At 33.5% G+C, this 23,914-nt stretch overlaps 2 protein-coding genes across 2 annotated transcripts in view; both read right to left on the bottom strand.

Annotated features, from left to right (window-relative positions):
* Positions 1-23,914, bottom strand: part of LOC145738889 (uncharacterized) — an 89,646-nt gene that overhangs the window by 45,108 nt on the left and 20,624 nt on the right. The gene's annotated exons all lie outside the window — the stretch shown is intronic.
* Positions 16,291-17,439, bottom strand: LOC145732595 (uncharacterized). Its single transcript, XM_081984958.1, has 3 exons — positions 17,063-17,439; positions 16,745-17,007; positions 16,291-16,568 (listed from the first exon to the last, which is right to left on the bottom strand). Exons 1-3 carry the CDS (start codon positions 17,190-17,192, stop codon positions 16,470-16,472), a joined length of 492 nt encoding a protein of 163 aa, XP_081841084.1. The 5' UTR covers positions 17,193-17,439; the 3' UTR covers positions 16,291-16,469.

Here is a 23,914-nt window from a genome sequence, read left to right on the forward strand (position 1 = left end):
CAGATTTCCATAATTTTAATATATATTTACGTGGAAAAAGTCCAAGAACGGAAAGCGTATCTCCCAGCCCATTAAATGAGTATTAAATCTGTTTCAGAGACGATGATTATAATTTTTAAAACTTTATTATTTTATTTACAAACTATTAAAATTGAATAGTTAGAATCAGAACTTATTCAATTATTTACAACAAAATGTTGAAAGTTTCTATACATATAAAATATCTAAACAGAAGAAAGTGCCAAACCTTATGTAAGATGGTAGCAAAATAAATCAATTATTCATCATATAGTGTCAAATTATCCATATTTGATCAACATTCGTTTTTAATAAACAGCAAGCTTTAAATTCATAAATCATGACATAAATTCTGGCCTTTACGCTATCGACCTAATAGATGGTCAAACATTTCGGCAACTTCACCATGCAATTTATAATATATAAAGATAAATTTTAATCCGATTTTTTTTTTAAATTCAAATTGGCTTAAGTCTTCGGACACTATAGAATATACCGCCATTGTGCCCTCATTCGTTTATCTCGTGGGATGCACACGAAAGAACCTTTCGACAGTTTAGTGATTTACACATTCCAAAATAATATTCGAGTTTATGGGAAATTTGGCTTTGGGGTAATTAAAGCGATTATCTAAAGAGATGTTAACCATTGCTCTCATTATCCCAGAAACGAATACTTATCAATAAAAAGAGAACTTTTGAGGTTTTTTTTAATATCTTAAATTAAACGCTACGTTTTACTGAAAAACTTTTTCTGTTTTTTTCAATAACGATAAGCCAAGAACCTATCTAACAACTAGATTTTTTTTTTAATTATTGTTAAAGCCTTACAACTTCAAATTATAATGAATAATAAGTCATTTTTAAGTTAAAATGTGTCACACCTTTAATAACATAACCGCTTAACAAATAACGTAAAAATACTGAAATAAGCTCTTAGGTCCAAAAAAAAACAAGCGTAGTATTTTTTAATTAATAAAGCAACCTAAAGGGAAATAATAGGAACCCTTACCAGCTAACCGAAACTACAACAAACGCGGCGTTCTCCTTATTTCCTCTAGGAAAAGGCGTTTTCACCCCACTTCCAGATTAAACTCCTTGTAATTGACTCGAGGTAATTATAAGGCTGATGAACAAGAGGCCTGAATGAACAACAGCTCAGAGACATTGCCCACTTCTGAACAATTTGCCGTCATTGTTCTCCCTGGTTTCGTATTGGCGTTTATCCTTCGGGATATACGATGAAAAAGGGCGGCTGGAATGTACTTATAAGATTTCCAATTTGCCAGATTTCATATTTTGTTAATATACCCTTTGACGAAAAACGTTTCGGAAAAGAACGGAACGACAAAATCAGGACAAATAAAAGGGTTATCATTATTATTTGTTGAAAATTAAAGCGCCAGGAAATGCTAAAATATCATCGTTTAGAATAAAACAAAAGAACCCCCAATTGTTTCATCTCAACAAAGCTATTAAGTGATTAATTGTTTGCCATCTGTAAGCAATCCTCCGGGGGAATATTGCTAAATTCCCAAATTAAGGAATAAATAGCGTTTTCCTTTGTGATTCCCCTGAGGAATTAGACTAAGGGAAATTTTGCGAAATATGCGTTTAAGAGCTTTCGACTGTTATTTACGTCAGTTTGGCCAGAAACTCACCCATTGTGGGCGGATTGAGAATGTCCGTTGAGGGTAAATTGATTAATAAGTGTAATCCAGTATTACACACAGGCGAAGAGCTCAGGAGTATGATACGGGAGCTGAACCGTTGCAAATTGGGTTGACGATGAACTTAGCGAAAGCAAAGATCATGAGAAATGAAAACATTGAGGTAACTGTAAGGTCAATCACTCACCATTCGACAGCCCATCAAAAAATAAGTTGATTATACTTCACGTACTGTTTAGTGGCCGTGAAATGCACTTTTATTTTCAACTATGTATGTATAGTATGTAATAACATTATTTATTACGTGTAAACCAGGTGGAAAGATGAAAATTACCTGCTTTTACTTTGTCAATATGCTTTTTGTCATAATTGGGTTTACTTTTTACAGTTAAGTGTCTGGGCTTACTTTTTACAGTTCTTCCGCAAATTCTGCAACAGCTCGCAGCTCAGGTGGTGACAAGTAATATCTGCGTCTTCACAAATATCCATATTAAAAGCACTTTAAGAAACGTTTCACGTCAAAATATTGAATTTGAAATATTGAATTTATTGAACACAATAGCACAATAATGACGATGTCAAGATTGTAAACAAATCACCAGTCGTTTTCATGGTTGAAGTCATAACTCTTCGTACACCTATACTACCTTATTGTTAGAGACTATTAGCAATCAAATATTTCAACTAAATTATTTATTAAAAGTTTGATAGGTTCTGATAAATGGTTGAAAATAAAATAGTATACAAACCACGGTGGAAAGTTTAATTTCTGGCAGGTGTCAATAGCAACGGCCGAAAAAAAAATACAGGAAAAAAGTAAATTAACAATCCACCGTCTACCCTTATGGTTGCTGGTTATGATTTCTCTATGTGACCAGTGTCCTCAAGATAGTTGTCCTCGGGCTCCAAACTTTCTTACATCCCAATATTCTTACATGAATTTTAGTTCAGTGAAACTCTCTGTATAAATTGATCCGTAATTCAGCGAATAGACAGAGATGGGACAAATTTTTTTTTTCCTAGTACGTAAAATTAACATTTATTTACATGAAGGAAGCCTTTTTATATTTGTATGGTGAATATTCATGGGATTAATGCGAGTCCTCTACAACATGCAGGTACCTACATGTTTACATTTTTCGAATCGGGCCAGGTAATTTTGCGACTCTCTTCCTCGGTTTTAATTTAATGAGTTTTTCCTTAAAATTCCCATTTAATATTTTTAATACAAATATAAGGTGTTTCGCTTTATACATACATGTTTAAATGAAAATAGTGCCTGTAGAAAAATGATATGAGAGAAAAAACTTGTTTTTCGAACAACAGCAAATACACACATACAGAGAGAACGGACGTGTCCAATTTCAACGGACATTTAGCGTCACGAACAAACAAATATTTTTACGTGTTAATTTTAACTCCCCCTGTAACAAAGGGCCAATTTCACTCTAGAGTTCAACCCGGCAGCGTTTCAATTATGTAGGACCACCGAAATGCTTTTAGCCGAGGGAATTTCACTTTTATGTATACAGGGTGGAATGTTTTCCATATCAACACGAATAAATCTTGTAAGTAAACTATCAGGCTTACGGATGCGCTTGATTATAACTATAACAGTTTTTAAGAAGCAAGTGAATCTTGCAGCCTACTCAAGTTTTCTGATATAGTAACGACTTACATGATATTTCATGCTATAAGCCACAAACAATTTGTAATTAGAACATTTCATTCTAGTATGACTGGCGTATACATATGTAGTGATTTAAACTGGTCGTTAAACCAAAGTGAATTATTTGATTTCATCGATGATTAGGTATGTGGTATAGCATAAATAGAATGGCCCGTTGTTGCTCTATTTCATATCTTACAGTTAAGATTAGTTAATTAGTTTGATGTTGGCATCTGTTCAGCTAACGGCAATTTATAAATAAAATTTAAAAAACTGTTTATTTTCAAGTTTAGTCTTCTACAACGACATAGATATCTCCCACATGTATTGTTTTTGTAAAAAAAATTGAGTTTTTGTAATCAAATTTAATTTGTTAACATTGGCGATCAAGAGCAAATGCATTTGCCGTTGTTGTCAGTAGGTTGAACTTTAATTGCACAGCTTCATCTTGTGTTCGATCGGTCAGAGTAATTGTCGGCAAAAACCGGGCTTAATTGAATAAGTGAGCCTGCTTGCCGTCCTTCGATTTGATTTAATTTATCTTCCGCCCTTTAATTGATGGCGCGTTCTTTCCAACGCTTATTCGAAATTTCCCCACAGTTTCCTTTGTTTTCGTTTGTAAACTTGTCGAAAAGATAAAGTGTCAAGTGTCGGCCTCACCTACGAATTGGTTTAAGTGTAACATGGAAAGGGTTTCAAGTTTTAGAAAACAATGCACTTTAAGATAGACAACAATGAGCTCTTAATATGAATAGTGTAATTAGATCTTGGAGGAGCTGAATACGATATACGAGTAGAATTGACAAAAGCGAGACTTTACTTAACAGAAAAATGAAAGTAAACTCGTAACGTTTATTGAATTAATCAACTCTACAAATACAATTTTGAAATTAAATTTAGTCACGTTTATAGGTATACAAATCACTGGCTATTATCTTATCGGAAATATTCAAATCCAGTGGACAAAAAATTTTCAAGAATTTTCAACATTAGAAAAGTATTTGGTATACGTCCATTTCTTAAACATTGCAAAGAAATGTAAGAACAACCAACTGTATATCTGATAATCTTCTTAATCGTTGCTTTAGTCCATATAATAGTTCGTTTATTCGTTTCCGGTTGTTGGATGGCTCTTTAGCTTGAAGCAACATTATATCAAAAACATAATAATTAAGATTAAAAATAAGTTTTATAAAGGATCTATTCAGAACAATGCTAAATTTCTGGAAGCGTCAAACTGACGGTCGAGATAAATATTGACTAAGACGCCGTTCTAAAGTTATTGTTGAACCAATATTCGTTGTACAAAGACCGCAGTAAATTTCCGGATGCATGAATAATATCCGGAATGACTTAAGGCACCGAGTAGCTTCAATTATTCACTTAGTCTAAGTGCACGGTGAATTATTAGCCGTATTTCTGAGTAGGCGGTCAATTTTCCAGGCAAGCAAACTCTGAATAATTACTCGACACGGCCAGGTGTTTTCCAACCTCTGATAATTTATGGGAAATTGTCAAGTTAGCTGCGGCTCACACAAATCTGCGCAAACCACAAACAAAAAACAATATTGGCCTAGAGGATAGTTTATAATGAAAATAACGCTCCCGTCGAAATATAACAAGTTCTGAAAACATAGTCGAGAGAGGAGATAATCTAGCTTTGTGCTTTAGCCAAACTGTTAAAATATCGATAGCCTAGTTCAGAGATGGGATTATACTGCAAGTAAAATTTACTTCTCTTCGAAACCCACCACTAAACAAAATTTCAAAGATTTAAAATTGTGAGACGCGGAGCATGTAAAGGAAAACTAGATGTATAACAGTTAAATGGCTCAAACACAGGACATTCTTTAGTTTCAAGACAATTTTATCTCATTTTAAAAGGTTTTAAAATTAATTCTAGACTTTCAACAACTTTCGGTATCGGATCTGCAGGATCAATTAACGGCTGCCAAAAGGCTTGAGCTACGCGACAGATTCGTGGGAGCGGTCACGTCTTGGTTATATTGCAGTCTAATCTAATAAACGGGCACGTGCATTTGCCCCGCTTACTTAAATCATATCGATTCTCCATTGCTGATAACACCCTTAATAATACGCCTATCTCATTTAAGACAACTTGCTTGCCACAATAATTATTCATATCTATAATAGTGTCAAGTTAAGGGCTAATTTAGTGATTAGTGTTGGTGATGAGACACGTCGATGGTTATTTCTGACTGCGTTTTTTTGATGAGAATTTCATGCATGCAGAGCAGCACAAAAATAAATTATGATCATCAGCTTAAGATTTTCAAAGAGCGCTAGAAAAAATTGACAACGCGGTAAGAAAGATATTAAAATGCTACAAAACCAGTAACTTTAATCAACAACTGGTTCTCCATTTAACGTTTCCAGATTAGCAATAGTGCTTCATGGTATTTCAGACACCCTGTGTAATATCATCTTTACGTTACTAAATCAACGTTAAATATTTTATTTTTCAATTAGTCGTGTCGTTAATTGAACAAAAAACAGCGTCAACAGTTGCGAATCAATTATTAATATTCCAATTATCTTTCTTAGTTGTTCTTATTTGCATTCGTTGTCTAGTTAGCAATGGTTTTCAGGTATTTCAGTCATTATTAAATATACTATTGAGCAAAAATATAGCAGAGTAGTGTAAGTACTATGTAATTGTCTGCCAACGTTTCGACTTTTAATATTGTATTGGTAACTTAATATGGATTACTCAAGAATATTTTTTGGAAAAACTAAATATGTTTTCTAAAAATGTATACATTTATATCTCAAACATGTTATATACTTCAACAATATTAAAATAGTATAAAGAAATAGGTACTCTCTGTTCGGCATGTCGGTAATTAAAAGTGATATTGCTTGATTATCTAAATGATTATAACTTAAGGCAGGGGCTACAATAAATGTATATTAAGCTGGTGTTGTACTTATACAACATTAGCTTAAAATTGGAATTTTGATTGGTGTAAAATACAAAAAAGTTTTTTTCGACGACTGACTTTGAAAGTACCTCATGTACGCTTCCATTTCAAAGCAGAAAGTGGTTATTCGCCGCACGTGCGCAGAAAGTGAATTAGTTTCTGCTCTAGAGCGTTTTCGCTTTCTACTAACAATCTACTCACACACTTTTTTCAACTCACCAGGATATGAGATGAAGGATGTGACGCATCAGTCAGAAATCACTGAACAGAGAGTCATTTTATTACGTTATGTAGTTTCGTAGAACCCAATATGCTTTAGAAAAAAAAATGATAACTTTTTATTTTGCGAAGGCGTGTAATGTAATACCATTAAAACAATCAGTTTAACGTTACAGTAATTCTGAGTTAAACGGTACAATTCTTAACATTAAATTATTTGTTTTTCCGATATTAGTTCGAGTTTAATTTGATCTGCACTATCGAAGTGGCCTTTTCGCAGTTTCTTTTGGCTGCTGGACATTTTAAACTACCCAGAGCACGAATCTACAAAACTACTTAGCGAACTTTGAAGGGTATTGTTTTGTTCGTTGCTAAAGTTTGTTTACACATTCTCGGGGAACAGAAAACAACCTTTATCTATTGAGCTCAAACTTTTGTTTGGAAAATTGCTTTTAAAATTCGACCAGCTTTTGGTGGTGATAATGTCCTCGAAATTGACACAAGAAGCGGTTTTTGACCGCATGCTGAATATTGTTCTTATGTTCCATCCATAATTCAAAAGAACGAGACAATTCGAAACAAAAATAAAATTATGCCGTGCCCAACCGGCGTGACCTGACTTAGATTTTATGTAAAAAAAATATAGGACGCAGACGACCTTTTGCTCCCGGACCGAATTGGATTTGTCCGGACCGTTAGAGAAACCCAATTTAAAATTCTGAAGATGGTCAGTATGCTTTCCCGACGTGGAATTCATCAATGAAATTAAGTGATTGAACGCGAGAATATCGTCGTGACCGGAGACCAGACGGAAGCTCTAATTTTAAGTCCTTTTAAAGATATAATTTTGTTCGGATTTTTTAAATCCTAACATATAACATTAATATTCTGAAGATCGGTTATGATTCAGATTTCACACTAACTTAGACACTATTTTTTTTGTTGTTGCTCTACCTCGCACATTTTCCGAACACTTAATAAAATTTTCCACCATTTTCGAAAATTATACAAAGTTCATAGGTGAGAGTAATTAAGCGTGGAGGACTGTACAATGTCTCACAAAATACGTCGTTGCTTTTAACACGTATAATAAAGTTTTGATTAAAACAATGATGGACAAAAGTGATTTTATTGGTTTTCAATGGGATGTTGCAATTGTTAGTTCGTTTTGTTAAAAAAGACTAAGTTTTAATTATGCCAACAGAGCGACATTCAACCACTTGGATGGCGAAACGACGTCGTTGCTTTGAGCCTTTTGTTTTCCATGTCACTGCTACCTTGTTACGTGTCAGTTGCTCTGTGTCTTTGCCTATTTTCATTTCGGGAGCTGTAATGAGAGTGGAATGATTCCTCGTTCAGCTTATTGTTTCACAAAAAGACCATTTATATGATCATTATTTTTTATCAAACACAATTTTTGCACCGTAAAAATTTCCAAATCTGCCACGATCGGGCAGTCAACAAATCAAGTTTCGACTTACCGAACAAAAAGGTCAAAAGGGTGGTTTTTCCCATATAAGTACGATTCTAGGAGACAGCTTGGGAAGGCATAATTTCTCCTACCCCCGGCAGCTGTCCAGGACAACTTCTGAATTATGGAATTAGCTTACCCCCGAAACTTACAACGGGCTCAATAATATTATTTTAGGAATGCTTTATCTCATTTCTAAACGATGTTTTAACTAAGGAAAAAACTGACCTGTCGCTTTACAGATTTGCTTTTAGGTAGATAATAGGCACTGTGAGACCTACAACTAATACAGTAATGACAGTGAAACCAAATAAACACTTGGACTGATTATTAGATTAAAATGACTAATAAGAAAATAAATTAAAAAAAAGTTACTCACAATTCACATCATTGTTTCCTGAAATTTAAAATAATTACTCTCTAAACTTTGGCTAATAATATATTTACAGCTCCTACTAGTACACGTTTAACGTAGCATACATTATAAGAGATGTCCGTAAAAAGCATTAAAACCCTACGTATGACTACTACAACATTGTCACGTTAATATTCTAAGCCACATTGTAAAGTTTTTTTGTTGTCGTTTTCGTGTCCTGAAAATTAAAGTTAACTGGGGCCATTAGGAAAACGGTTGCAGAGAGGAAAGTTGCAACCGGGTTTAGTCTTCATAAAACCCCCCGACGGGTGTGGCTCTTGAACAACCCGGCTTTAGTCGTCGCGTATAAAACGTAAGAGTTTGAAACAATGCCTCTCTTTGAAAAGCCGAGTCGTAAAGAGAAATAACCCGTTTAAAAATTTATTTTCGATGTGCCCCCTTGCTAAAAAAAGGTTATTTTACAACAACTACGACTACGATTTTGAGTGGCCCTGAAGGCAAATGTTTCTCGCTTTGCGTCATTAATATTACTCTGTGTTGAAGACACAGACATGTTTACTAAAAGATTACACTAAACAATGCGAGTGTTTTTACGCTAATTTTGTTTAGAGAGGTGTGAAAAATAGAAAATTATTTATAGGAAATCCACGGTAAAATAAACATAGACCACTGAAACAAACATGTTATTTCTCTCTTTTTCTTCCAAATTTAATTTAAAGGTGACCAAATTAAAAAATTAGTAACATAAACCAGATTTGCTTTTGAATATGTAGGTACTCATGTGTAACTTGCTCTATTAATTAATATATAAACATCCCGAGTGGAGCTTCGTAAACCGTCTACTTAAGAAAGATCCAATTTGCATGTTGAAGCCAGTTTACCATTTACTATTATTTCGCGAAATGTGCTCGGATCATAACATTTTCATTAGCGCTTTACCTCTCCGACACTCTTGTAGGCTATATTTCCCTCCTCAATTATTCTAGTCTTTTAAGGGCCGAGCCAAAGTTGTTTTAGGGTAATAAACATTCCTCTTTCACTCTCTTAAAACTTTCCCCGCATAGAGGCAAACTTTTGATAATATCATATGCATAGTGCGGAGCCGACGTAAAGGGATTTTAGTTTGTTTGATGTTGTATAAAGCAATTAAGCCTTACTCTATTTCTCAAACCCACCGTTTCGATATTTTTGAATAAATTATTTACTTAAACGTGACGTACTTTATTATTGTATGGTTTTTTTAATTATCCAGGTTCAATGATTCATCGAAGTGTCATGTGAAGCAGGACACTTAAATAAATATATTTTTGTAGTTTTACTCATGGTCCTACAGGCAATTCTACCTTTTTCGCGTCATATGTTGACGTGTGTATGCGAAAAGTTAAACACAAATATGACGTGAAAATGTTAAATTTTAACGTGACAAATAAATGTTTTGAATATGACAGATACAAAAGCAAACGTCACATTCATAACATTGAGCTGTCTATAATACATTATTATTTCATCCTATTTCAGGTGTCAAGCCTTACTAATGAGTCCAGAGGCAGCTCTTGGGACGAAACGCACATTACTATGTTATTTTTCCTTCCATCGGATTCAACCCCTCAAAAGATAAAGCTTTCAAAAGTATTGAAAATAATTTTTCGACTTGATCTTCGGCCATTGCAACAAGAAAAAGTGGAAGATATTTTCGAAAATTGAGACATGTCTTAATTTATTTATTGATTTTGTAAATATGATAATCCGATTATCATGTACGAAAAATTGGCAACTTAGACTTTGTGTAATTGCATATCAATCATTTTAACTCGAATAATTGAAAATGTCGGTCGAAAACCGTTGTTTTGCCAACACTAATTGATTCGACAAACGACCAGTAATTGGGTCCCTTAGTAACAAATGTCGTTAAACAATCATTAGCGAAAATTATTAACATTACAGTTTTATAATAATAACTACAGTGTTTGTTAATGTAACGCAAGAGATTTGAGTTATTTAATTTAAAAATTATTTTGGTTTTGTTACGAAAAGTAAACTGGGCACATACAGTTAAAGTTTTATTATGTATTTAGTTAAAGTTCAGTCAGTCCTAAAAAATAACAGGATTGAAATGTTCTATCCGATTGAAACGGTGACGTCCATGCCATAGATGTACGATGTAAACATGATTGACTTGACATTGACACATTAATTTGACGGACGGTTGTCATTTTTTATTTGAAGTGGTTACTATTAATCTCAAATTCAAATTACCAGACTTTTTAAGTTTTGTTTTCGTTAATTCGAAACAGATTTGGGGCTTTGTTGATTTGCCGACAAGGTGGGTCTTTTTATAGGTAAAATACATACCTATATTTCTGTAACATTTGTGACACTGCTGATAGATAAAAATTACGAATATGTTGTCCTCTCTTTCTGCTTGAATAGTGATCTTTTTTCGATCCTTACGGACCTGTCAAACGCATCCAATAATCCAAAATTATCAAATGTAAGTAAAACACGATAAATACTCGATTGAATAATCCTTAATTCATTCCGCTTTGTCGATCGAACAGCCTACGATATAAACGTAGTCAATTGTTGTAGATTTTGAGGGATTGAACATTTTCTGTCGTTGGTCACATCCGTTGTCCCGAATTTAAAGAAAAAATTTGACCTCTACGCCCTTTTTCTCTATTCAAATTCGATTTGTCGGTTCGTTGGAGGTCAATTTGTAATCCCGACAAACTGGAGGGTTCTTTCTGGTGGAAAGACAAACGCGAACGAATTATCGAACCGAGTTATATAAATATTTTCGAACATATTTAGATAAGTTTGAGTTGACTTTTAACAGGATTTTCCTTGAAAGTATATTTTTGTTATCCTCTGCTTAGATCTGAAGAGAAAACAACAACAGCACAGTTATGCTGATATAAAACTCACAGTTAATTTACCACGAAAAAAGCCATAAACTAGCAGAAGTAGATTAATAAAAATAGTAGGGCGAAAGCAAGAAGGCAGAAAAACGATTTATCAAAAACAAGAAGAAAAAGACTCAAACAGAAGCGGTAAAAATTCTTGTAAACTGTGCCAAACACAATATTCCGATTGTGTTATGGCTGAGCTCACTTCAACTCGGCTTATTCCGTTGCCCCCTCCATTCACATATTTAGGTCATTGAGAAAATATAATTTTCAGCGTCGAGGAACAATTTTCTAATCCGGTTTTCTTCGGGTTTTACCTTTAACACTTGACAAAAGTTTCCGCGGCGTAAGTTTAACGGTCGAGCTATTTCTTAGTTTTAAATTATATTTGAGCTCTTTTTCTTCGATAAATTATCTCCTCTTGGCGAACATTTTTACGGGCACCTCTCGGATTTCGGAATTTATAATCGTAATAAACCGTAAGTTTGATATAATTTCATCTCTCGAAGGGACTAACGTTAAACTTATTGCTCGCCCCATAAAGTAATGAATTTATTGAACAAATTAGTGCAAGAATTTTTATCAAACCAAAATTCAAGCTCGTAGAAAAAATTCTGGGTTTTCATTTATATCAAAACCACTCAATATAAGGTTGTCACTGCGGTAGCGATTTTTCATTAATTCTACAACGATTTTTGTCAGAGGTTAAGTAATTCGGAGTATCGGAGCGCAACGATATTCTCTGACTAGTTTTGGATGGGCGGCACGTACGGTTTTCCGCCCTACTTGTTAAATTACTCGGCCCCTTTTGCCAGGGGGATTTCGATAATATTTGTCATTTTGCTTTATCTCTTTGGTGTCTGGCGTCTGCAGGAATAATACTATCGGACCGAAGGGAAAGATGCCCGAAAAGTTTTCGTACCTGTACGAAGTTTATGTCGGATTTATGTTCGATCCCGAGCAATTGCATAAGTCGAAATCAAAAATTGACCCTATTCAACATAAACGTCAGTTTGTAGTTTGACCTGGGTTAAACGTTTTATTCCTTTGTATAATTTTGTAATTTAAATAGTATATTACATTACAAGCACGGAATGATGCTTTTTCCTTATTTCATTTGAGTAAAATTGTTTGCGCACGAGCCGTAAGGCGAGTGGAGTAAATCGAATGAGTAGGAAATTAGCATTCTGTGCTAGTTATGTACGATATTTTTTCTACGTTTATTATAGAAAATTGAAACTAAAATCGGAAAAATTGGTATTTGACAAACAATCAAAATTACCTGAATGTGTCAAAATGTGTGCTCCTGTTTTGTTGCTACGAATACTGATCATTTCCTACCTGTTAAACCCAAATGATCACATTTTCTCCGATTTTAAGTTTTAAGCCGGATTTATAGATTTGCGTAGCGTAACACAACGCAATCCTAGCGCATCGTAAGAAAGTTGAATCATCCAGAATATGTTGATCAATTTATAGATGCACAAGCGTAGCGTAGCACAACATAAGTACCAACGCAGCGCATCGCAAGAGTTGGTAATTTTCAACTTTTACGCTACGCTTACGCTGTGCACCTCGCGTCTAGCCAATGAAAATAGGTTATTTTTCTGGGTAAAGAAGAAATCTGTTTCAGTTACTGACAATTGGCAGATTGGGAGATCGATAGGTACTTATTTGGTTAGGTTTTCCAACAATAGTCAATATGATTATTTTATTCATAATATTAGTATTAAGCAAATTTGTATATCGTTAGAGAATGAGAATTCATGGCAAGTGATTGCTAATACATTAAAGTGATTCAAGAAAAATGTCACTTGTCGCTTGTCAGTCTTTGTTTGACGCGCATGTATTCAAAGGAACTCACATCTTAAACAAATGAATCTATAAATTGCACTACGTAAGAAAATTGCGCTCTGCTGTGCTACGCTGCGCTAGGATTGCGTTGTGTTACGCTACGCAAATCTATAAATCCGGCTTTAACCGTAGGAAATAAAAAAATATTGTTAAGAAATAGGCTATCTTACTTAATCGATTTTGTCGATACTTAATCAAGTGTCTAAAAGAGCTAGATGTTATCAGTTAATTCATCAAAATTCTTTAAGAATCTAGGTCTTAAACAATATTTATATTTCAAACTTGGGTTGTGGAAGAAAACTGGAACTTACACGAACCTTTATAGGTAATCTGCTAACATACTGCTATACAAACGTTGGAAGCAATTAACATTCTAACGGGAAAAACTAAAATTGAATATGGGACATACAATTAACCAACACACGAATGGAGTAGAAATGTTTTCCATTAGTCTATGTCTATATTATGTAGCAAGACTAGGTTCTTATGACATCTTAGTGTTACTATTCAAACACACATTTTTTGAAAGAAATGGAAGCAACATAATGGATGGGCATACACTTTTAAAGAACAAAAACGATTGACAATATCTAACGAGTTAGCTTTAACCTAATTTGAAATTGTTCATCCAGTACAATAAATTTGTTTACATAAAATTTTCTCTTTAACTTAATTTGATTCCACTTTGTCGATTTTTGTGAACTCTAGTCTAAACATGGCTATTATTCGGGGGTAATACCACCAGAGCTTTAAAATTAGCTATCATTTTTATGATAGCATGTTTTCCATAATTTCACGAGTCCTTTAGGATGAGAGAAATTTGTGAGAAAAACATGCGAAACAAGACTTGAGCGGTATTTAGTGAGATTATTTCTCGAAATGTCATCTAAACGTCTCATTTTTATTAGGTTGAGATATATTTAGACATTAACCACATTCAACCAACCAATCGTACAGTGTATTATTATGACTCCATGACGACGTGAAATCACCGCTATAATTTTTTCAAATATAATCAAATTACCGTTTATTAATACCTTTTTTGCTCCACAAAGTTAACATGGTTGAGTGCAATAATCCACTATATCTAAAGCAAACTATATCTAAAAGCGCCCATACGACAGCCATATAAAGCAAAAATCAATGAAGATATAATTTTAAACGACCACACAACAGGGGAAAAACAAATAACGTAAACGTGTTTTCCGCACAGGTGTTGCAATACATCCGAATGAAAAATCCATGAACGACATCGTTCGAAATATATATGGCTCACTTGGCTTCCCAATTTCCTAGATACACACCAAACACATAGAAATTAGATAACTCTCCGGGATATCATAAATCGTGCTCGCGTCGCCGCCGAGACTCTACATCAAGTGCGGTTTCTTCGTCCTTTCTAATCATTAATATTAAAACAAATTGGGTTGGCTTTGAAACTGTAAGGTACTTCTGTCTTTACTATTCTACTACCAGTGAGAATGAATTTTCTTTTTTAACTTCGGACCAATTTACTGCAAAAAACAGCTGTTAAATCTGGAAAAAGATGCCTATCGTAATAACGCCATAAAACTACTCTTATCAGTCTAAATTGTTTGTCTTTTTGCCTAAGTTTCTCGTGAATGAAATTGCGTTCTTCCTTCCCTAATAGACGGAAAAATTTTATTGCTTCTTTTATATGTTCTGCCACAAATAAATTTTCGTTTCAAAATCGCTTCCAAAAAAGGCTTTATTGAAAAACTCCACGTACTAAATGAGGATGTTTTAATCCACCATTGATATATGGAATATGTGGCTACACAAAAACGCGAGGGTACACATCCAGTTCACCTCTCTTCATAATAAATTTCGTTCTCTCTATGTGTGGATTATAAAGTAGTTAATAACGCTGAACCCGTATAAATTTTGCCGGCTTCATTAATTTTACGAGGCCGCAATCAAATCTGCTCTTTGTCTACTAGTGGCACATTGGAACGGTTAATTTTCTGTTTTTGCGCGCGCTCTAAATGTCTCAGGTCGCGTTGATACTAACAAGGACCATAACGCAAATTGTATCCTTTTTCTGTATTGTTTGAAAACCTTGTATCTTATATTATCTCCGAGACCTCTATACCCGTTCTCAAACTTGCAACACTCCGTATTGTTAAACGCGAGATCCAGTATTCGTAAAAACATAGTAATTAGCTCAACCTAAATAAAAAAATACACTCAAATATGCGAAAATATTTATTACTGTTATTTTTATAACAGTGTTTCTAATGCCGTTATTAACCGAAACTTTTACCGTTGTAATCACCAAAGAAAAAAAAATTGGTTAATTCTTTAACAGTTTAGAGAACCGATAAGTAAGCAATTGCCACTGGCTAAACAGATATGGAATCACAGTCTAATCCTAAATGTGAGATATAAAATAGACCAATCACTCTCTTTTTCGAAAGCGCAATGAACCTAATTATTAAATTATATCAAACTAAATTGTCTACTGATTATGACAACATATAAATTTCAAATAGTTATTCTTTTAAAAAAAAATTGGAATACTGTGTAAGTGATACAATAAGTATAATTTTTGGACAAGTGTGGTACATCATTAGTTTCGGAAGATATGTAGCTACTGGAAAACGAAATACATAAAAAATTGATGATGGTACCTAAAAAACAAAACGTTTTTTTGACGGAACTAAAAACTAAAATTATTTTCTAGAATAGCGTGACCGTGATGGGGTAAATTCAATCTAAACCACCATAACCCTCTAAACCATCAAAATAACTTTGTGCGACCTCAAATGGCAAAGTAAACCGATTCAGAACTTTCAGCCATTAAAATACACATATAAAAGGACAGAGAAAGATGAAACGGGAAAATCTATTCGACATATGCAACTAATGTTCTCATATAGAAAATCTGTAATATGTGAAAAGGTACATTTAGGTTATTCTAATGTAACTCCAATGACGGCGAAACACGTGTTTTTGATGGAGCTTTTCGAAATTAAAGTTGCTCTGTCAGAGCTCTAATATTAATTATGGAAATTCCACGCTCGCCTATTCGAAGTTGTGCTAAATTAAACGGCAGTTAGAAAGTTGTATTATTGGGATCGATGGGATAGCGTTGGGTGTTTAAGCAACAATGAAACATCCAATATGTTCATTAAATAATATACGGTTTGACGTTTTCAGATAAATCCATAATTTATTTTCAAAGTACAATTAGTCAAAAGTCCTTTTGAAATTGACGTCTGTGTGTCAGTACAATACATCTTATCTCCTTGCAAAGCAATTTAACTGAAATACTAGTATTACTTTTTATATTTGACGAGACTTTTCTATATTTATTAGACTAATTTAAACAAAAACGGCTTCTTCAACCCTTTTTACCCTCATTCTGAAAATATTTACTGAAGTAAATATGGCATGTCTTTGGATCGTGTCTAGTTCCCAACCCTAAATCGAATGAAAAAAAATTGCAGTAACACGTACTGTGGATACAGTCTTTAGGCTTGGAAGATTCTTGGAAACTTAAGTTTTTTTTTTGAAAATTAGGAAAATTACTCTCTGTAAGGTATTAGTAGCGTTAAAGTCGTAATTCCATTAGAACTCAAAATTAAGTAATTACTAACGTAATAATTGATCAGGCTGCTAATGCTGGCAAAACACTTTTCGTTGTCCTTTTCTCTCCCTAAAGCCACATTTCCATCTTGTTCTCTAGTGCGTATATTCAAATGGTAAATTCGGAGATCCTGCACCACGGACAAAGTTCCCAATTTCGATTTACGCGACGGTCTGATAACGAAGGTTCCGTTCTGTTTGTTCATTAGGAGTTTTTCGGCCCCATCTCTGGTCACGTCTTTGTAAAACGCTTCCGATGTTTCTCTAACTAGTTCTAAAGAAATTGAGTTAGGACTCTGTAGCACTAGACCGAGACAATAGAGACTCACCGCACTCGAAAGATTCTTCGTTGTAACGACAAAAACCGCACATTTTGTATCCGAAATCAAAAGCTTCGCTCGAAAATCGCCGGACAAGATTCGCAAGAACAAGACACATCACTTTAAAGCACCCGCACATCTGTTTGCTATGTTCATAATATGATTTCTTGTATTGTCAATTGTGTTTCTTGTAAAGTTCAAGTAGATGTGGCTTTGATGTTAGGAAATAGAAGCGCAACGTTACGCCATGTGGATTACAATACCAAAAAATCCTTTTTTTACTACTATTGTTAATTAAATACTGCTAGGATTGGGTATATTGCACCAGCTGTTAGTGACTCTAAATGGCCGATTGCTCCAACGTATTTTTTCGCGTTGACTTTTAGTTTAATTGTGACATTTTGCGTCTGAACTGTCACATTCAAACTTTACTTAGCATAAGTAAGCTTAAAAGTACGTTTATGGTAATTATTGGCCGTAAAGAAATTACAACAAAGTTTAGAGTTTTTGCATTCTTTTACATTAATTAATTCTGACTAATAAACCAACATGTTTTTCAGATATTGCCATAAACTAAAACACTTTTAGCAACAATATTGCTAGTTAGATTAATCAGATATATTTTTACAAAAAATGTAATCCAGTACATTTACAACTTAACGAATCTAAAGTGATTCAAAACCACTGGTGTAAACGTGTTTTCACGCTACTGTCACAGGATATCGCGATGTCTTTATCAAGTGCGGGCACATCCCGTTATAAAATTTCATTCCCTTTTTTTCGAGAGACATTCTGGAGCGAACATTTGCATCCAAATAAAAATGCATAACCCGTTACTAATCCATTTTATTCTAGTCCGGACGTTTTGTGTTTGTTTATGAAAGCAAGCGGGTCGGGACACGTTTCTAGTCAAGTTTTACGTACTAATTAAGATATTATAATTTGCTATGTCATTGCCAAGTGTACTTTTTGTTTATTGTTATTATGCACATATATAAATTGAGGTTTACTGAGAACCTTATAGTAATTACATATAAAGGCCAATTCAACCGGTTTTCACCACAGTTCACACTCCAGACACAATAAAACAGAAAAGCATTTATTCTAACTATGTTGCTTGGATCAGCGGATTTGTTAAAGCACTCACTTCACTAACGCAACGTTTATGAAATATAGGTACGACTGGTTAAAATAGGGTATACAATGTGTCCCAAATTCGATTAGCCACATTGCGTTTTCGGAAACAATAGTAGGTACGTTTTAGACAAGAAAGAAAGAAAGTTTTAGACATCTAGTGTTGGTTTCAGATCGGTTAAAAATTAATGATTAGTTGAAATTTCTTGTTCTTTCTGTTTTTTTAGCTTTTCCGTTTCTGTAGCAATTACAGTTTTCCTAGACTCCAACTCCAATTTGGCAAACATGGCAAAGATTCAAACTTAACATTTAATGTCATTGATCAAATTTCCAATCGACATAATAATTCGAAACAAGTGTATAACTAACTCTAATAGTTCTAACGTGACTTAAAAGCTTTATCCAATAAATTAAACTTTAAGCTTCTTAGCGAGTAGGGGCAACCCAAGTAGTGTTCAAAACAAATTTATGTCTGTTTCTAACTGGAGTTTCATAGCGGCGACCAAACGGGATTAATTCGGGTTAGGACGTCAAAACGAGTCTTCCGGCCTTTTCCCCTTGCACAGCTGACTTGAAACGTTCTTATTTTTCTTTTGCAGCTTTTTTTTCTTATTAGAAAAAGTTTAATATAACGATGCAGTATCGAAACGGAAATTGATTTCTACTGGTTACTGTGGATCGAGTTAACTGATTATTTGTGACGAAAAGATTCGTTTTATAATTTAAAAATTCGACATACAGTAAGTAAATGCTATATTACTCTAAATACTAATTTTCTGAAATATAAGTGTTATAAGCCAGAATAAAAATGAAAAACGTCCATTAAATCAATTGGAGCATACATTTACTATGAGTGTTAAACAATATCTTCATTCCATGTTTATATTAAATTTTGCTTTGTTTGGTAATGCTGAGTGTGCACGTTGTACCATCAAGGTATATTAAATTGATTGGGTATCTGTCGACATAATAGTATGTTACAACAAACGTCAGTAGTAAACTTAGTGTACGTACATAGTTTTAACGAAAAACTAAATTTTTCATATTTAAATTGCGTATATTAGCCAAGAGAGCAGCTTTTAACTCAACGTTTTGACTAATTTCTTGATTGAAGAGACTTTGAAAAACTTTAGGTTCTTATTAAAAGCTATAAAATTTCCAGTTAAGAAAGTATAGGTATAAAAACTGATTGAAATTGGTTTCTATAATCGTCTAATTGCTTTTAAGCAAAGTACACCATGGGTTTCGATTGTTAAGGCATCTTCAGACGCAGTCTCATTTCTCATGAGACCCATCAACACAGACGAACTAAGTATTACTTACTAATGTACATTCTATTAAACAAAATACATTTTTAAAATCATAAAATTATAATAATAGAATCTACTTTAGTATGTAGTGGTCTGTTTGGGTTGACGGCTTCTCTTTAATATTTATTACCCAATAATGCGTCTTAAAAGTCAAGTTAAGTATTAAATACAGTTCAGACTCTATATTTATAGTCTGAACTGTATACTATATTGTACATTGTGTCTATTACATTGTTACTTCATTCTATGTTTGATTGATTTTTCGAATATTATGTTTCATTGCAGTTTTTTTAAACCGTAAAAACTTTGAATAAAAACTTGATTATGTAGACAAAAAATTTACATAGGTATTTGCTGATAACATAAAGAGAATAATGAATCGGACATTGCCAAATTAAAACCGACGCAATTAAACCTAAAGTGCATCACAAAAACATAATTTTATTGTTTTGATTTACCCTAAAAATTGAATACCAGTAAAAATCTTTTAATGATAATTTTCAGCTCCAATATTTACGGATTTGTTTATTTATTGCATGATTTAATGCTGTTGCATGTTAAATAACTAAATATACAAATAATGATGAAATAAATATAAATAATCGTTCTAACATACTCGTAAGTGGCTTCAAATTATTGTGTTCGCGTGTTTTAAGAACGCTTTTAGAGGAAAGGGTTTAGGTTATGTTTAACACTTTTAAGTTTTTTCATTATTATTGAGGGTTAATCTAAACAACTGTTAGCAAATAGTCTGACTCGTAACACACAATTTTGAAATGTAACCAAAACTATTCTAATGTTGTTATCTTTATTCCATGAACGGTGATATTTTACGGGTAGCTAGCAGGTTTCTATCCCGCCGGACCCAAAAGTTGCTGAGAAATTTAAATATTTTCGACCGGGGATATTGAAACGATTCAGATGTTACCCTAAACCATATGTGTTTGGAAAATTTGACCATTCAAGCTAAAGGAAATCTAATTATTCAATAATGACGCAAAAAAGTAAACACCTAGTATACATATAAAGTGTATTAAATAAAGAATTTCTAAAACAATGAAAAATAGATTGTTCTCATTAAAACATGGGCACTTTTTTAAGCTTTTCCATTCCAGCATCCAGTATCTTAACAAACTGTTTAATTTTAAACATTATAACCTAACAACTACTGATTGTATGACAGTTAATTTGTTTAAGCTTGAAGCACAATGGCCAGGTATAAATTAATATTTTTAGTAAGGACAAAAGGGCCATTAAAACGGCGTATTCTACGATAACCACTTTTCCTTTCAATGGAAAACTTCATTATTTCTGCCAACAATTGATAACCGGAATTTATGGTTATGAATTTTGTTTCCCTGACAAAAGTCGTCATTGTTCCCGATAGATTTATATCCATACTCCGACAGAATGCTGCTGCTGAAAATTGCTCGCTTTTATTAAATTTTAGATTAAATTTGCAATAAAGTCGGGAAAGATCGTGTATTATTGATCCAGACAAGAAATAGACACAATAGCCGGGGATACAGTAAAAAATAAGAACCCGACTAAATTAGCTGGTATATAATAATATAATATGTTTTTTGGCAAACCCTATTTTTCATTTTTAACAAACTTGAAAACTTGGTTTGGTTAGGTTCTCTCTTTATTAACTATAATAATTTGAAGGCAGATAATTAAATAGAAAATTCAATTGTAAGTTTCTCTAGTCATAAATATAAAATATATTTTATATGGTAATCCATATAAAAACCATACTATTATCAGTCCATTGCCGGATTCAATACCTTGATGACCTACTCTGGTTTACATTAAGATTTCAAATTTGAATTTGAAAGCGAATTCAATTATTAAACTCGAGCTTAATTTAGATAAGATACAAGATATCTTCGAACTAGATTGCGTCATTAAGTGTTGTAATTAAACTTTGACTATTTCTATTTTCAGCACAAAAAGAGAACAATATAATACTTAAATAAATTCTTTCTTTTTCCGTTAAAATAAATTGAAGCCTATTTTATTAAATAAAATGCAAATTAACTCGTTTACAGCTAATTTAGCGTTCAAAGAATACTGAGCGTTCACGACTGTCAAGTTCAATTAAACCACGGTACAATAGGGCTTTATTGCGATCAATCCGGGTTGTTGGACGAATCAATCGAATCCCAGAGATCACGTTTTATTTAAACCTGCTTAGAATAGTAATTTAAACGTCTTGCAAATATATATATCGAAAGGATTTAAAGGATTTACTATCATCATGATTAATTCGAGTGAAAACTAAATCGATTCGAGTTCATATACAGTTTTCCATTACATAAAGCCCGTCATTCGAAAAGTGCTTACTCAAATTCTCCTTCGAGTATTTACCGGTAACTATAAAAATAACCGATATCCCGTCGACCTTCCAGACTTTCCGTCTCCGAGTCGATTTTTATATGAATGTATAGATGAGAGGAAGCAGGCGAATATCCTAACACGCATAAAACCCCGAAACTATACGTAGCTAATAGAGTGAAATGTACTGAAAGTTTGATATAGAAAAAAAATATATTTTAATAAAAAAAATCAAATTTGACAACATTATGGCTGAAGAGAATGACTTTAAAACACTAACTTAAAAGATAACGTTGACCCGCTTTTATAAATCCTTCAGTTAAAATTATCAAACTCACAAGAAAAAAATGACAAATGAAATAGTCTAGTGTCTCAGCGCTATTCGAGATCAAGTACGTATACATACAGGTGTGGTAAATCCAAAAACGACCATAGGAAAACCCTGTAACGGACAGAGAAACGTACATTATTGCATGCGCGGGACTAAGACAGAAAACGAAAAAAATATCAAGTAGGCTATATTTTCCGCGCGCTGTTGCCAAACGCCAAGTATCACCAATACCGTTTATTGGTATTGACGTTTGGCAACAGCGCGCTGAAAATATGGCCTACTTGATATTTTTTTCGTTTTCTGTCTTTGTCCCGCGCATGCAATAATGTACGTTTCTCTGTCCGTTACGCGGTTTTCCTATGGTCGGTTTTGGATTTACCACACCTGTATAGTAGTATACAGTACGTATAGGTATAGTAGTAGTATGATATGTATAACGAAGTAACAGGTTTATTTACAGAATATTTCACGCTAATAATATACTATAAATAATAACTATTGACGTTTAACAAAAGAAGTTATTCATCCTTATGTCGTTTATATGATTTGGGCCACCTGGTAATTCTGACAATTACCGTTCTTATAAAGGATAAAGCGACCATATCCCTATTCCTTGTAATTTAATTTTACGAACCGCTAAAGAGATTAGGCTCCAAAAGGTATCAAATTATTATAGCTCTAAAATGCCGGTCCCTAGACGAAATTTCATTACGACCAACAATGAACGCATTATATCGAAGTTCGAGTACAAAAAATTCACGACCGTAATTTGTAAATGGGCTTGTCGATGCCGAGCTTTTATTAGGTAGGTGGCGACGGCTGCTGCAAAATGTATTTAGGTCAGTGTGGGTTGTTGTTTCTTTTATTTTTTGGACTCATCATCTAAATAAAGCTTGATCAAAAATATGCACATTTTGCCACTCGTGTCCTTTATGTGTTTATGCTATGCTATGCTATTTTATGAACTGCAACTCGAAATCCCATCAGTAAAATCATGTGTTTTTAGAGGTTGCAATGAAATTTTTTTTGACCCAAGGCGTTTTGTGTGCTTTAAGCTTAAAATACAAATGCAAAACCGGCTCTGGTTGAAAGATTGGAAAATTTTAATTGTTGTTTGGTGTGGTTACAGTTTTTAACGTGAATTCATAAAGAAGTAAAAAGTGCAGAAAAAATTACACGCCCAAGCAAATACAAAAGCATTCAGAAAAATCGACTTCTGGTTGGTTGACCGCGGCATTTTAAAATAACTGGCGGGCTTAAACGAACAAAGAAATTCCATAAATTTGACGTATTGTACTTGGCTCGCGGAACTTAACCGGAACAAAAAAAAGGTGAAGCCAACTTTTATATTTTACATTCGATTGACCAAAACAAATGGATGCCTTTATTTCATGCGCTCTTATCTTTCTGACCATTCAAGAAGCTCTTAGATTTTATTTTACTGAATTGAATCCATCAAGGTAATCTGAAAAAAAAGCTAACGCTAGGCGGTATTTGACCAATTTTCTTTAAGAGTTCCTCTTTTTCATCCCGCCTCTAAAAATACCGCAGTTTACTTGGGTCCGATTTTCCAGCATACATTTTATCGACGGTAACAAAATATTTCTTATCTCATATGTACCTTTCTCATTTTTCGTTAATCTATTATTCAACTTACAATAGAATTTCTAGTGACATCATAATAACTATTGTTTAGGTATGAGTATTTCCAATTGATGGTGAACCTTTTTAATAAAATTGGCAAATAAA

Source organism: Ips typographus, linkage group LG1, assembly GCF_016097725.1.
Source record: "Ips typographus isolate SLU linkage group LG1, UJ_Ityp_2.0, whole genome shotgun sequence".
Lineage (NCBI taxonomy): Eukaryota > Metazoa > Arthropoda > Insecta > Coleoptera > Curculionidae > Ips > Ips typographus.